The 14811-nt window shown below is 37.8% G+C and overlaps 1 protein-coding gene across 2 annotated transcripts in view; it reads right to left on the bottom strand.

The window, feature by feature from the left end:
- Positions 1-6: 6 nt before the first annotated feature.
- Positions 7-14811, bottom strand: part of THSD7A (thrombospondin type 1 domain containing 7A) — a 186897-nt gene continuing 172092 nt past the window's right edge. For both annotated transcript variants that reach the window (XM_015558202.1, XM_015558203.1), the window contains 6 exons: positions 13480-13653; positions 8666-8761; positions 4847-4929; positions 4292-4502; positions 1075-1162; positions 7-400 (listed from right to left, as the gene is read on the bottom strand). In XM_015558202.1, the coding sequence (XP_015413688.1) occupies positions 316-400; positions 1075-1162; positions 4292-4502; positions 4847-4929; positions 8666-8761; positions 13480-13653 (737 nt within the window). In that variant the 3' untranslated portion in view covers positions 7-315. The remainder of the gene's footprint in view (positions 401-1074; positions 1163-4291; positions 4503-4846; positions 4930-8665; positions 8762-13479; positions 13654-14811) is intronic.

The following is a 14811-nucleotide window of genomic DNA, read 5'->3' as shown; positions in this document are numbered from 1 at the left end:
TTCCCAACGGCCACTTCCGCCACCAGGGTTTAGAGATGAAAGGACTTGGCCAGTGGGTAGGTTTCATGAACGATCACACAGACTCTCAGAAGGCGGCATGTATTCAACCCAGTCCCCTAGCCCTCTCAGGGATGACGGCTCCTGTGTAAGTGGTATCGTCTTGATGTCTCCAATGGCACTGGGATTTTCTCTCTTTTCTTAATGACGCTCTTTTGGAAAGGTCCAATGGGCTCTGCTCCACACAGTTGGAATAGCTCTGTGTCCTCTACTGCAGGGTCGGAACGCGGAAACTGGTTGTGTGGGATAAGTTATACTTTACATGTCTGCGTCTCCATCATAGGCTAAGGTTAAAGGTTTCAGTCGGTTGTTTTGCCTTCTTTGGGGTTTCTTTGGCTTTTTGCTGTTAAAAAAATCATTAAAATTGGGAGAAAAAAAATCAACCTTCTATGGTAAATGTTGCTGTTTTAAATGAAAAAAAAAGTTTGAAACTTACTGATAAACCTAAATTACTTAATTGCCTACATTGCCTAAATTCAAACTTAACATTTAATTTTTTGGTATCTTTCGAATAAACTCGAAACAGAACCCTTCAAATATGTTAGTATTCTGTAAAATATTAATTATCCAAATGGAATTCCTCTAGTACTAACAACAGACATCACAGTGCAATCATTTACATTTGGCCAGAAGCCTTTACAAATAATACAGAATTTATAAATAATGCAAGATAGTTAAATAAGTTCAGGTACTACCATAATGTCTTCCTCCAGTATTAATTCAATATAAACATCTACTGTTCACCATCAGCATATTCTCTTGCATAACCAAGAAGAATGTACTTGAGAAGATGGCCTGGAGCATTTTCAGAAACTAAATGACTCAGATTTAGTAGTTTTCAGACTATCTAAGACTAAAGTCATGTTTATGTAGAACTTCAAATGAATGCTAAGTAAATGTGGAATACTTATTTGAGACATTAGTTTGCCATTCCTCTGTTATGGCTAAGTGAACGTGTTTTCTCTAAAAGAGAAATATTATTTTTCCTCGTAGATGTTGAAATATTTAAACACTCACCAAGCTAGATAAATCATGGAGACAATAAAGATGAGCAACACAAATGCCCCAGCCGCTACACCGTAAACCCAGGTCTTTAGTCTCCCATCTAAGAAGAATGGATATTAATCATTAATTCATATTAGTCTGGCATGTAAATGACAGTCTTTAACTATGACCAATGGGCCAGTCATATATGACCAAGTCCTTTCAAAACGCAAAGTGAATTATTGCCTAGGCACAATTAATGATTAATGCAAAGCTGCTATTATGACTTAGATGTTCCTTCATTAAAGATAGAATATCAATGAAAATTGAATTAAAAGGCAATAAATAATATTTTCAATTTGAGTTCAGATTTCAAGTTACCATGTCTAAATTTCTGCTGCTTCTTATCTGAATTTTACTTCAAATACAATATGTGCATAATGCTGCATAAACATTTTCTTTTGATTTTCATTCTATTTTGAGATTGCGCTCATGAGGAAAGAAAAATAATGCAATTTCAAAGAAGTCCCACAAATTAGAGTTGATGCAGACAGGTATTTGTACATAAACTTTGTCATTTTTCCCAGATAAATTGAAAATGAATATATTTAACAATTTGGGGAAGTAATAATCTTTTATCTAGTTTACACTTACAGTCCTTCAGTGCTGATTTGACAATATCATTTGCAAAAATAACCAAGTTTTATTAACATATAAAATGATTTCTAAATAACTTCTACCTTTTCTATTATAGCCATTCCCTACTGTTTGAAAGTTCATGGTGCAGTTGCTTTTATAGAAAGATCTTTTATTATCACCTGCATTTGATAACTGAAGGAAATTCGAAGATGATTTCCTCTTTTATGAAAAAAGGCGAAAGGCAGCAGTAGGGTTCAGTTAGTTCTGCGGGGAGTGTTACAGAGGCAGCTTGCCCTCCAGGCAGCGGAAGGCCCGCCAAGCTCCCTCCCTGGGAGCCACACCCAGCATCTCAGCATCAAGCTGCCCGAGCTTTGAACTGTGTGAGCATCTGTGCTGTATCTTGATTACTTTGTGCATCTGTTAGCGAGATGTATCCTAAGGCTGAGAGAGCTCCTACGGCTGTTAGGCTTACCGTAAAACTGGACATAATTAAGCATATTTGGTATAAATTAGTGGGTGATTTTCTGGGTCTGAGGCAGCTCACTTATTCCATGTAACTTAGTGGTAATTGCCTCTATCTGCCACTTTGGCTTAAGAAAAGTTTCAAAGGAACTCTCTCCTTTTGGATAGCCGGGGAATCTGCATATAGAATCAGCCTCTTCTCGTTTGGTTTTCTGGTCTCATTCTGTGTGAACTTCTCAGTTTTATGTTCTGAACAAACTTCAAGCATAAGACACTTCATGACTTTGCCAACTTAATTTGGTCCTCACATCAGCATATATATTCTGTTGCATACATGCAATTAGACCTGTACTAGTGTTACATTATAGATTGGGCAAAGAAACTCTGGCTTAGTCCACATTTGAATGGCATTGAAAGCAAACCAATACTGTGAAATTTTTTAGAATTTCATTTCCTGGAAATAAGTTCATATTTTAAATATCCTTTCCTGTCAATTCTAAATATTTAAAAAAAATGTAAACCTGGGTGTGAAATACAAAGAGCTGTACCACTGCTGGGTTCATCTGCCCCAAGTGTTCTTCCATAAATATTATTTTGGTTTTTCAAAAACCAAGAACTGAGTCTAAATGTACATTTATAGAATATTAAAATGTTTACTTTAGGGAAACCCCATATTAAACTAAGTGTGACATTAATACTATTCTCTCTCTTTAAAAGTTTGGATGTGAGGAGATCTGCTTGGACTCTGAGTCAAGGTCAAGATGGCTAATGGCCACTTGCTGGTCCACCATCTTGAACACTGAGAATTTCCATGTTTACACAGACGAGTCAGGCTTGCAAAATGAAGTGTTTTTCCAACTAAAAACCTAATAAGGTCGGGAGACTGTGGTTAAATGTAAAATACTTCAAAAAAAAATCCCAATAGTGATTCTCCAGTAAGGGAAAGTGTTTTGACTTAATGCATTAAAAATAGAGATGTGTTGCCTTAACCAGTTTGGCTCAGTGGATAGAGTGTCGGCCTGTGGACTCAAGGGTCCCGGGTTTGATTCCGGTCAAGGGCATGTACCTTGGTTGCGGGCACATGCCCAATGGGGAGTGTGCAGGAGGCAGCTGATCGATGTTTCTCTCATCGATGTTTCTCTCTCATCGATGTTTCTAACTCTCTATCCCTCTCCCTTCCTCTCTGTAAAAAATCAATAAAATATATTTAAAAGAAAAAAGAGAGATGTGTTAGTCATGCAAATTTCTTTTTATTTTTTCATGTTTCTGAAGAGTTTAAAAGTAGTCTATGCCTGGCTTTCCCTGGAGATTTCCTTTGGTCATGAACTAGTGAGCCCTCCTGGTGTGAGAAAAAGTAGCATGATCTTAGCTACCACCCTCACCCTCAGCTTATTTCTAGGGATAAGCGTATGGCTGAACCCACTGGTGAGAGACAGTGTACAGAGTAGGAAGAGCATTTCATTGGGCCTTCAAGCCTTTGCCTGCATTAGCTTCAAGTCCATTACTAGACACATTAAGAGCTGTCTAATATGACAAGGGGTCTGGTCAGTCTCCAAGATGGTCCATCTAGACTGGAAGGCTCCATCCTTGCCCTCATATATTTGGTGCTAGTATAGACTCTGAGCTTTTGTGCCAACACTAAGGCCTCACAGAAATTAGTCTGGCTACCTTGTGTCTCCCCACCCCTTGGCATGGAACCATATTACTAATGTTCCTATTTTGAGTTCAAATTATTACTTCTCTGTGCTCAAATGAAAAGTTCTTGAATGTCTTTATGGTTTTATTTGTAGTGAATGATAACAGGCTTTTTTCCTCCTAATTAATATTTTCCTTGTTAGATTTCTTTGCTCAATCTGAAAATAATTATACTTGCAATTTTAGGGCCGAGATTGAATAACTAATCTCAATCCTAAATTTGTTTTTTTTTTTCTCCGAAAAAAGTGATTTCATTTCTCTGAACTTGGAGCATGAGTGCTTTTTTCATAATGATAGCAAAAATATCAAAGATTCTATGGCAGCATTAGAACACATGAGTTTCGGTGAGATAATAAAGAGCTCCAATGAAAACGCTAGCTGATTTTTCACTCATGTGGCATCGGTTAAATGTATAATTAAAGAATTCTACATCAAGGCCGTCTAGTCACTTCACCTGGCCCCAGTGGCTGTAGAAACCAGGTCCTGCCCCGTCCTTCCGGGTTCCTGGAGGGCTGGGTCGGGTGGATTGCCCGGCTGGTTTTCACGTCTCCTCTTTTGTCCTCCACGGTGGGAATCGCCACCACGGGGATGAGTGTGCACTGCTCCAGCGTCCCGTTAGAAGACAGGACTTCCGTGTACCCTTCTTCACAACTGCATGTCCTCGTCTGCGGGAGAGCAAGATTTCTACTGAGCATGCAGGCGAGTTTGGGAGCCTAACAGACCCGACTTGAAGAGAAGGCTTTAATGAAATACTGTTTTGGGAATTTGCTACATGCAATTTCTGTCTTCACTACATTAAAAAACAGAACACACTTTTTGTACTGCACACAAGCTTATCCTAACAGTAGAAGCAAGTGCCTCCAGAATTGTTTATGTTGATAAAAGAGGTTCCAAACTAGAATTTTTATGCCTCAAGACATGCCTTTTGTAAAGGGAAATGACTGCACAAGAGGCAGTGGGGTGACAAATGATGAGGCTGGCCTGTCTACCCTAATGAACTCACACATACCTCGCTACAGTACGAGTGGGGTTGACTACACGGTGGGTGACAAGACCTGTCAGCATCGGGCTGGCGAACCACCAAGCAGCCCCCTGCGGAACAGAAAACCACATTTTGACAAGGAGTAATTCCTGCGATAATTAGAGCACACTGTTGTTATAGGCTTGTCTTTGAACCCTAACCCACGCTGGGACTCCCACAGGTTTTCCTGAGAAATACTTGGTTAACCTTGACCACTGTATTTAGGAACTCGAGGTGCTCTTTACTCAGAGGAGACGGCCTTGTGCCGGGCGCAGAGCAGGTGTTCCACATGCGCTTGCAGAACAGACGATTTGATAGTTGCTGCCTTGAAAACCCTGACTGCACATGGGCTATTTCCGTCATTGTTCCCGAGGCCACGTCCAGCACTAAAGAGCAGATTTAATTTTCCCTTAAAGTTAAAATTCTTTCTTGGTTAATTCAAGGAAATAGTTTTCATATCTCTTTAATTTATGGTCTACCACATGAATGCATTTTTTATAACGTGTATTTCTTTTTCAGAAAAATCACATTCAGAATTTTGGGGGGACAGGAAAGAAAACAAATATAGCTACTAAGTATGTGCTTGCACTGCTATTTCAACTTGACACTGCAGGTCTCTATTGATTTCTCTTCCTTTTCTTCCTCTTCCAGCATAGTATCAAGTGTGCCTACGTTGTTATATCAAGATGGGGAGAGATGCCATAAAGTGACATGGAAGGAACTCACAGTTTCAAACCATTCTTGTTCAATGTAACAGAATTTTAGCAAAGCAAAGTTTTTTCTTTATTTACGGAATCAATGATCCTGTGGAATTTCTCAGAGTGACTATTGCTAATTCTCAATATTATAAATTAAATATTCCAATTTCTCAGAGTGTCTATTGCTAATTCTCAATATTATAAATTAAATATTCATAGAAACAATGTTATGAAAGCAGTTAGTCATTGCAAGGCAGTTGCAGTTAAATGGCCACATGGAAGTGACATCATTAAACACATACAGAAAAAGGAAAACAACAGCCTGCGTTTCTTATAAGGATGACTATTCTTAACATTAAAGCAATCCATGCAGGTGGGTAAAATACTTTACATGGTTATCTACCTCTCATAGAGACTCTCATCTCTCCTAAAAGATGGAAAAGGAATGCATATAAAGTTTATCACACATCACTTATACATTGGCTTTTTGGTATCAAACAGTAGTAAGAAATAAAAATAGTGTATACTATACTGCATTAAAAAGAAATGGAAAATATGATTTCTATAGGTATGTCTTTTAAAATTTGACTTACCTTGGCATTGGGGAATAGCCCCAATTTCAGGGGGACAAGAGATTTTAACATGGAGAAGAAAAGGCAGACAAGTATCATTTGCATCTTTATTTGGGAAGCAAAACACATTGAAAACTAATAGGACCCTCTGGGGAAGCTATAAAATTATTTTTGAAAAGTTTAAAGGAGAATGTAGATATTCATTTCCAACTGCTGAGCTGAGTGGACTGCCTACCATGCTTCCGGTTCAGAAAGGCCCCGCTTCCCTTTCTCTTAGATGTGAGGTTGGAACAGATATTTCTCCCAAAAACTAACACTCAGAGAGCAAAGGGTTTCCTGGAGGCCTCTTTTCTTGGTCACGCATGTGTCCACTGGGAGTTGCTATTATCAAGGGTTTCTTGACACAGATTTCTCATAAATAAAATCTTATCTTCACAAGAATACAATTTGACATCTTGCTCCCACTTTCATAGGGAGGAAATGAGTAATTAGGTTTCAATAAATCCAGGTAATTTAAAATTCAATATAAAAATTAATGCTTTCCAAAAAGCACATTGATCCCTGTGCCTGTTATCTTCCTGGATATATTACAGCTAAATTTATAAATGGATAGACTCAGAGGCACCCAAATGCACATTACTTTTCTCCCTGCCAGAGGGCCAAAACAATGGTGGTAAGTCAGCAGGTCACCCTGAACAGATAACTGTCAGTACTCATGCTACTGCTATGCTATGGAGAGTCCTGTAAATTAAATCCAGAAAAATAAATTAAGAAGAGACAATAGATCTTTGGGTTTATGTGCTTGAGGTTGAGGTTCTAGTTCCAACCTTGGTTTCTTTCTAGGAGATTTGCAGGGTGCCTCACCTCACTAAATATCAGGAGCCAAGTTTTTTTCCCCCTCTTCAAAGGAATCCTTGGGATCCCTTGTCTTTACTGGGCTCAGATAAAGAAACTTTTAAGCACTGCAGATTGGAGTAGTTCTTTGGGGTAAATTTGGGTATGAAGGACGCATAAAAGTTCTGCACTTGGATTTCTTCTTTGGATGTATAATTATTTTTGTGTGGGGACAGACTGGGTGAGTGTTCAGATACTCTGAGCTGGAGGTTTACCAATAGGTTTTCCCTATCTACACTAATAAAAGAGAAACATGCAAATTGGCATTACTCCACTATGCCCACCAGCCAATCAGAGCCACTATGCAAATTAAACCAACAAAGATGGAGGTTAATTTGCATACACAGGCACGGAGCAAAGACTGAAGGCTCTGGCCAGAGTGAAGACTGAAGACTGAAGATGCTTGGCTACACAGGATCAAGCCAAGCCTAACTGTGGCCCCAGTGGAGAAGCCAAGCCTCAAGGTGCGGCCAGACCAAAGGCCTGGGTCCCCGGTGCCGGAGGAAAACCAGTGCCAGCAGCCGGGGGAAGGAAGGCCTATTGCGTGAATCTTTGTGCAACAGGCTTCTAGTCCTATATAATAAAAGGGTAATGTGCAAATCGACCGAATGGCAGAATGACCAGGCGCTGTGATGCGCACTGACCACCAGGGGACAGATGCTCAATGCAGGAGCTGATCCCTGGTGGTCAGTGCGCTCAGCCAGAAGCTGGGCTGATGACTGGTGAGCACAGCGGCAGTGGCAGGAGCCTTTCCCACCTCTGTGGCAGAGTTAAGGATGTCCAACTGACGGCTTAGGCCTGCTCCCCAAAGCCATCACTCGGACATCCCTCAAGGGCTCCTAGACTGCGAAAGGGCACAGGATGGGCTGAGGGACCCTCTGCCCCTGAGTACATGAATGTCATGCACCAGGCCTCTAATTAATTAATAAAAGAACTATAGAAATCATACATTTCTGAATTCAAGCAAGGTATCATAACTTATGTAATCATTAAAGGCCCAGTGCATGAAATTCGTTCACAGGTAGGATCTGTGTGGCAACCGGCAAGGCGATCGGGGGGCCCCTGCTGGCACCTGCCTTGGTTGGCCTGGGGCCTTGCAGGCTGGGGGCAGCTCCTGCATTGAGCACCTGCCCCCTGGTGGTCAGCATGCATCTTAGCAACTGGTCGTTCTGCCAGGTGTTCCGCCATTCAGGCAATTTGCATATTAGGCTTTTATTATATAGGATATTCCCTTGAAAATATTTTGGTCTGTGAGTGTATTGCATTTTAAGGCACAGAAACAGATATAGTCAACAAAAAATTGATTATTTCTTATCATGTAGTGAGTTATTAATATGTACATTTCTAGTAAAAACAATCTGAGAGTTATTTACTTATAATAATCATTTGTTAGACAATATTTTAATTAAATAAATTCTAGCAGCAATGTCTAAAATGGCTGGGTGAGGGAGAATTTAACTGAAACATTAAAAAAGAAAGTAATCTGTCATTAGTCCCAGACAGATATACAGCTCAGGTGTCCCGAATCCGATCATGTGTTGAATCCTGAAAGAATGTCTTTGTTGTCCTAATTATTTTCTCTAACCTATTACACGTGGGTTACAGGAAAACTTTCAAAGAACAAAGAGAAATTGGAGGTTTACCTGTTACATTTACACCGTCTGACCTTTGACACCAGACCGTTCGGGAAGAGCCCTTCCAAGCACTAGCCATCCATTTATACTCGTAACACTGTCCATCTGCAGGGACACAAAACACATTAACAGAAGCACTGTGCTGTCCAGAAGGATAATCATGGTGATAGAGTATTAGTTAAATATTTATAAGCAATTGAAAAGTGATAAGAAGGCCATCTCAAATGATGTGAATGCCAATTTGTTTTCCTCAAGTTACCATATGTGACGCAATTCCAGATATCACCTTAATCCCAAGTAATTTTCCATATCTGCTGTTATACTATCTCATGTAAACCTGGATTTTAATTTTATTTAAACATTATGAAATATCAAACATATAGACAAGGATAGAGAATAACTAAAAAATTTCAATTACGCATCATGCCATTTAACAAATGGGAAGGAAGCAGAGCTTTTTTTTTTTTTAAACCATTAATATTTTATTTAACAAAAACAACTGGGATTATTTCTAGAGCTTACAGTATATTTAATATAAAAATAAGGAATTCTCCAAAAATGCAAAACTTATGGATCCAAGCTAGCCAGAAATTTATGTCACATTTCAGTTACCCAAAACAACAGCTTATGGTCGCCTCCAACTACACATCGTGGGAGAGTTCTATGCCAGGAAAGGCCAGATCCAACGACTACTGAACCAAGGAGGATGGGCTGAGGGTGTCCTAAATGATGAATTTGAAACTGGCTTGCCATTTTGCCAGGATAACCAGTGGTTGCAAACAAATTTTCATTAATTGTGGACCACCTAAATATGCAGGCTCCATCCATGTGGACAGGTCTCTTCACTTGAGGGTAACTGGATCGAGTCATATCCCAAATTAACCAATCATTCCCTGCAACAGCTCCAACGTTGAAGGTGTTTTTTAAACACCAGTGTGCTGACATTAATGGTATCTGTTCTGATTCAAGAGATAAAATAGCCGAAACCGGTTTGGCTCAGTGGATAGAGCGTCGGCTTGCGGACTGAAAGGTCCCAGGTTCGATTCCGGTCAAGGGCATGTACCTTGGTTGCGGGCACATCCCCAGTGGGGAGTGTGCAGGAGGCAGCTGGTTGATGTCTCTCTCTCATCGATGTTTCTGACTATCTCTCTTCCTTCCTCTCTTTAAAAAATCAATAAAATATATTAAAAAAAAGAGATAAAATAGCCTGTTGGGACATAAGATCATAAAATTGAAGAATTGTTCCATTCTTCTCTGCAACCATCAGCTTCAAAGATTCCCCAGGATGCCAGCACACACTCATTCCAGGGGAATTAAGAGCAAAATGAGATGTCTATACTCCGTTCAAGTTCCACATCCTGCAGGTATGGTCATCACTCACACTTGCAATTCCTTGGCTTTCTTTGGGGGTCAAACACCAAACCATTAATGAAATCGGAATGGGCCTCTAAAACCTTGTATTCATTTTTCTCTTGAAGATCTGACATAAACAATCTAATTAGCCATATTTGCTTTAGCCTGTTTTTTGCTTGCTGATGAGTAAAAATAACACATAAACTTGATGTCCTATTACATTCCCTTCTGATCTCCCTTCATGCCTGTCCAGTAATACCCACTATTCTGAAGTAGATAGATGCTCTTCTGTGACCTTTTATATTCTTTTGATATAAATATACTATATATATATAAATGATATAAGGTATTATTTTTAGTCAGGCTCAAAATTTAAAAAGTGTCGTACTCTGAATCATTCTAAAATGTATAGTCCATGTTACAGATGAACTATTTCTATGTGATTTTAATGTAGATGTAGTCAGTTTATTTTATCTTCTATATGTAATTTCATGGTAGTAATTACTATAATTTATTCCACTATTTTCTCTAAGGTTGGACTTTTGGGTTGTTTTCAATTTTTGCTATTATATCAAGCCTCGGTGATCAGCCTTATGTAAGCCTCTGGTTTCCTTAAGGTAACTATCTAGAAGGGACATTTCTGGGTATCACTGTAGGGATAGCTGAAACTTTACTAAATGTAGGTCATTTTTTTTTCCTCTAAAAGGAGGCCATTTACATACCCACCAGCTGAGAATAGGGCTACCATTGCTCTAAACCCTCATGGACCTTCATGATTTCCAGATTTAAAATTTTTGTCAGTCTTGTGAAAAGCTATCTTATCATTTTAAATTGCAGTCTTTTGATTGCTAAAGCTATCAAACAGTAACAAAGATGTTTGGGGACATTAAGATTTCCTCTTATGTGAATTGATCATATATATCTTTGGCCTTTTTCCTATTGAAATCTATACTTTTTCTCCCCCCTTATTGAATAGTGGGACTTCTTTATTCTAGAATAGCAACTCTCAAAGTGTGGTCCAGGAACCATAGGGAACTTAGACATTCTTTTAGAGCATGTGCAGGTGACACCTGTGTTAGGTAGATTTTCTTCTATATACAAGGGGAGCGGGCAAAAGTAGGTTTACAGTTGTGAGTATGCAAAACAGTTTACTCTTTTATTATTACTTATTCATTATTGTATTATTTTCCATATGAACAACTATAAAGCTACTACTTTTGCCCAACTGTGTAAATAAACTAAATTATAATTGCAATAGATTGAACAAAAGCAGATAAGGAACCCAACTGTATTCCTTTAAGCTACAGATTATAGAGATTTGGAAAAATGTAAAACAAGAACATGCTTGTCATTAAACTTATTTTCTTTTTGTTTTTGAAAATAGTTATTTTTCAGGAAATATTTATAGTAACATACAGTTAGTTTATGATTATTTATAATAATAAAAGCGTAATATGCTAATTAGACCGGACAGCCAAACGACCTTCCGGGCGTCCTTCCAGACGACCTTCTGGATGAAGCTGGGGCTGTGAGGACTGAGACAGCTGCTGTGGCTGTGAGGGCCAAGCCCCTTGCACAAATTTCATGCATCGGCCTCTAGTTTAAAATAAATTAACAAACATGTAGTAGTTTGGGAGCCTCAAGTGCTAAGAGTATAAAATTGTCTTATTTTGAAAAGGTTCACAATTGTTCTAAACATTAATCCTTTGAAATTAATTGACATCACGAGTATCATTTTTAAGTCTGTGGCTTGTCTAGTAACTTTGTTTATGGTCTGTGTAGAAGATTTTAATTTAAAGGTATTTTTATTTTTTCCACTTTTGTTTGTGTCTTTTGTGTCATATTGGGGAAATCTTCCATTCTACCTCCCAGCCCCCAACACTCAACTTTGTTTTACTTCTTAAGATTTCACATAAACGGGAGTTTTATGTTTCTTTACATTTTGGTAAACCTCATAATTCAAGTCACTTAAGTTTTATTTTGTGTGCATGTGTGAGTACATATTTGATAGATTTGAGTTTTTAATAGTTATAGAATCCATGGTTTAACTTCTCTATTACTCTTGGTAAATTATAACATTCTAAATTGTCTTTAAGTTTTTACATTGGTTAGCAAAATTTATTCACAGAATGATACTTTTCTAAACACTATTTTATCTGTAGCAATATCAATTTTTTTCAGTGATTTTGCATGAGGTGGTCTATTTTGCTAGTTTGGTAAAAAAACAAGCTATTGATTTTGTTGATTATCTTGCTTCTTTGTTTTCTATCTCAGTGAACTTGTATTTAACTGTATTGGTTACACTGTTTCTCTTTTCTCTTTTCTTTCTTCTTCTTTTTAATTGAGTTAAAAGCTTAGCTCATTTTAAACTCTTCTCCCTCCTATCTGAGCATGTAAGAATTTCAGTTCTCTTCTAAGTAATATACAAAATTTGACATGTAATACACTGAAAGTGTGGTTTTTCAGTTTTTACTTCTCTATGTGCTTGCGGAAGGCTTTCTTTCTCAATTGTAATGTTATTGATGTGTAATTTTATTTAATTTTCATTTTGGGTAAACAATTCTCTTTCTTTGGCTTAGAAATTACATCATTTATTGTAACCCCTGACCTTTTTCTCCCAGGACACATGGGATGTTTTATCTGGTAAGTTTGGGAAGATTTAACTGACAGGGTAGATAATTCTGTTTCAGACCATTTGGCTTTCATTTTAAGCACGCTACTCCAACTTCTAAGCTTTCTCCTCCAACTTTTCATTAATAAAATGTGATATTTTGACTCCTATTTGCTATTCTATGCCATACTCCTTCTTTTCAAACAGAAGCAGGAAGGAGAGAGTTGTTTGCTGAGCCCTACATTCTCCACTACACAGCAATTTATTTTGTTTCATTTAAACTTCATTTGTATTCCAAAACTATGACATTTTATGCTCTGTGGTTCTTAAAAATGTCATGTATTGCTTGTATTTGGTGCATGGCTCTATACGTATGCACATATATACATACAGACATATAGATATGTATATTCAAATAGGTTTGTATCTGATAGAGTAATTTTTACCAGTACTTTTATTTATCAATTTCTGAAAATTTAGTAAAATCTCTCATTTTGCTGTAGGTTTGTAATTTTTATTTATTAATTCTTTTGATTTAAATACATTGAGTATATTTTTAGATTCAGACACGATCAGGAGTGTTATAGGTATACAAATAATGAGCTCCTAATTGTCTCAGCTTTCTTTAGCCCATAAAAGTGGAAGACATTTTCACAATATTGAACATCTAATTTATGAAGAGTGGCAATATTTTTCTTCCGATAAATCTTTAAAATTTAGAATCATACCCTTAATGCAATTCTCAATCTTAAGTGAGATCTTGGCAAACTTGCTTATTTAGCAGAAAATTCTATATCTTGGGCTTTTGCTTATCAACAAAAAACTAAAATGAGTATATCTCATGAATTATACCACTTACCATCACATGGTTTTGTCTCTAACATCTGCTCTGGGCACAGGTGTTGATTCTCTAGTTCTTGTATAATCACTGCTCTTGAACGGACCTGTATTCCACCAAAGCCGAGGTCCTCACCATTCACACAGGTCAGCTGACACAGGCTCCATGAAGACCAGTCCTTCAAATAACAGTCACCTGCAAAACACAGGTATGCAGTTTATACCCATATCCATAAGAATAGCCAGCCAGATAGTCATTTTATTTTTAACCCCACTGGGCAATGCCTGTTGGTATGCCGGTCATATTTGTAATATTTAGATAAGTAGTTGATATTTCCAAGTTTGTATGTAACTTTGTAAGTTTGTATCAGTGTTGTTATTTTCTGAGTGGATGTTATGGGTATGGACTATGCATTGTGTAATGCCATCAAATGCAAACGACTGCTTAAAGGAGCTTGTCTGTTATGATTCCCCTCCTCTTAAGAGACAGTAAATACTTGATTAAAACCTACTACCACGCTTGTCATTCTCATTGTAAAGAGGTTTATTAAACACGTGGTACTCCGCAAAGAAATTCCAGATACACATAGAACTTGTCTTCTAGGTATTCATCATCTCAAAAGACCTTGAAGTCTAAGTCTGAGAAAGCGGTATTTATGCTTTATTCCTATTTCTTCCCAGAGGTGTGCAGCTGAGAGCCAAATGAGCAGCTGCAGGAGTGGCAATAATGCATGCTATTTCTTTGATCTACATCTTTAATTCACATTCCCTTTTTGTCAATTATTGTTTAAAGAATAACATGCTGCAATAATGCACATAATCATAAGCACACAGATAGCTGAGTTTTCACAAGCTGATTATATACTCATGTAACCAACACCCAAATTAAGCAACAGAGCGTTCTCAGAATCTCAGAAAGCCCCCGCATGTTACATATGGGATTGTGCCACATGTAGTTTTTACGTCTGGCTTCTTTCCCTCATTCATGTTTGTTTGTGAGATCCAGCATGTACATATGTACTTGTAATTTGTTCACTGTTATTGTGATACTTTCCTCCCATTGTAGGACTTGCACAAGTTAGATATCCATTCAACTATTGATGGGCATGTGGAGAGCTGTATATTTTTCCTATTATGAATATTACTGTTGTGAACATTTTAGTATGAATCTTTTGTTGAAGTTATATACATGCATTCCTACTGGGTATATATTTAGGAGTGGAATTGCTGGGCCATAGCGTATCATGTGTTTAACATCAATATCTTCAAGCACTTTGAGAACAGGGAGGATTTGTATCTTAATGAATTTTACCTTTTGCACCTTTCCCATATATACATCCATTATTCAGGACTG

The sequence above is a fragment of the Myotis davidii genome, unplaced genomic scaffold (genome assembly GCF_000327345.1).
Source record: "Myotis davidii unplaced genomic scaffold, ASM32734v1 scaffold168, whole genome shotgun sequence".
In the NCBI taxonomy this organism is placed as follows: Eukaryota; Metazoa; Chordata; class Mammalia; order Chiroptera; family Vespertilionidae; genus Myotis; species Myotis davidii.
Note: the sequence above shows the minus strand (reverse complement) of the source record. Positions and strands in the feature narration are given on the sequence as shown.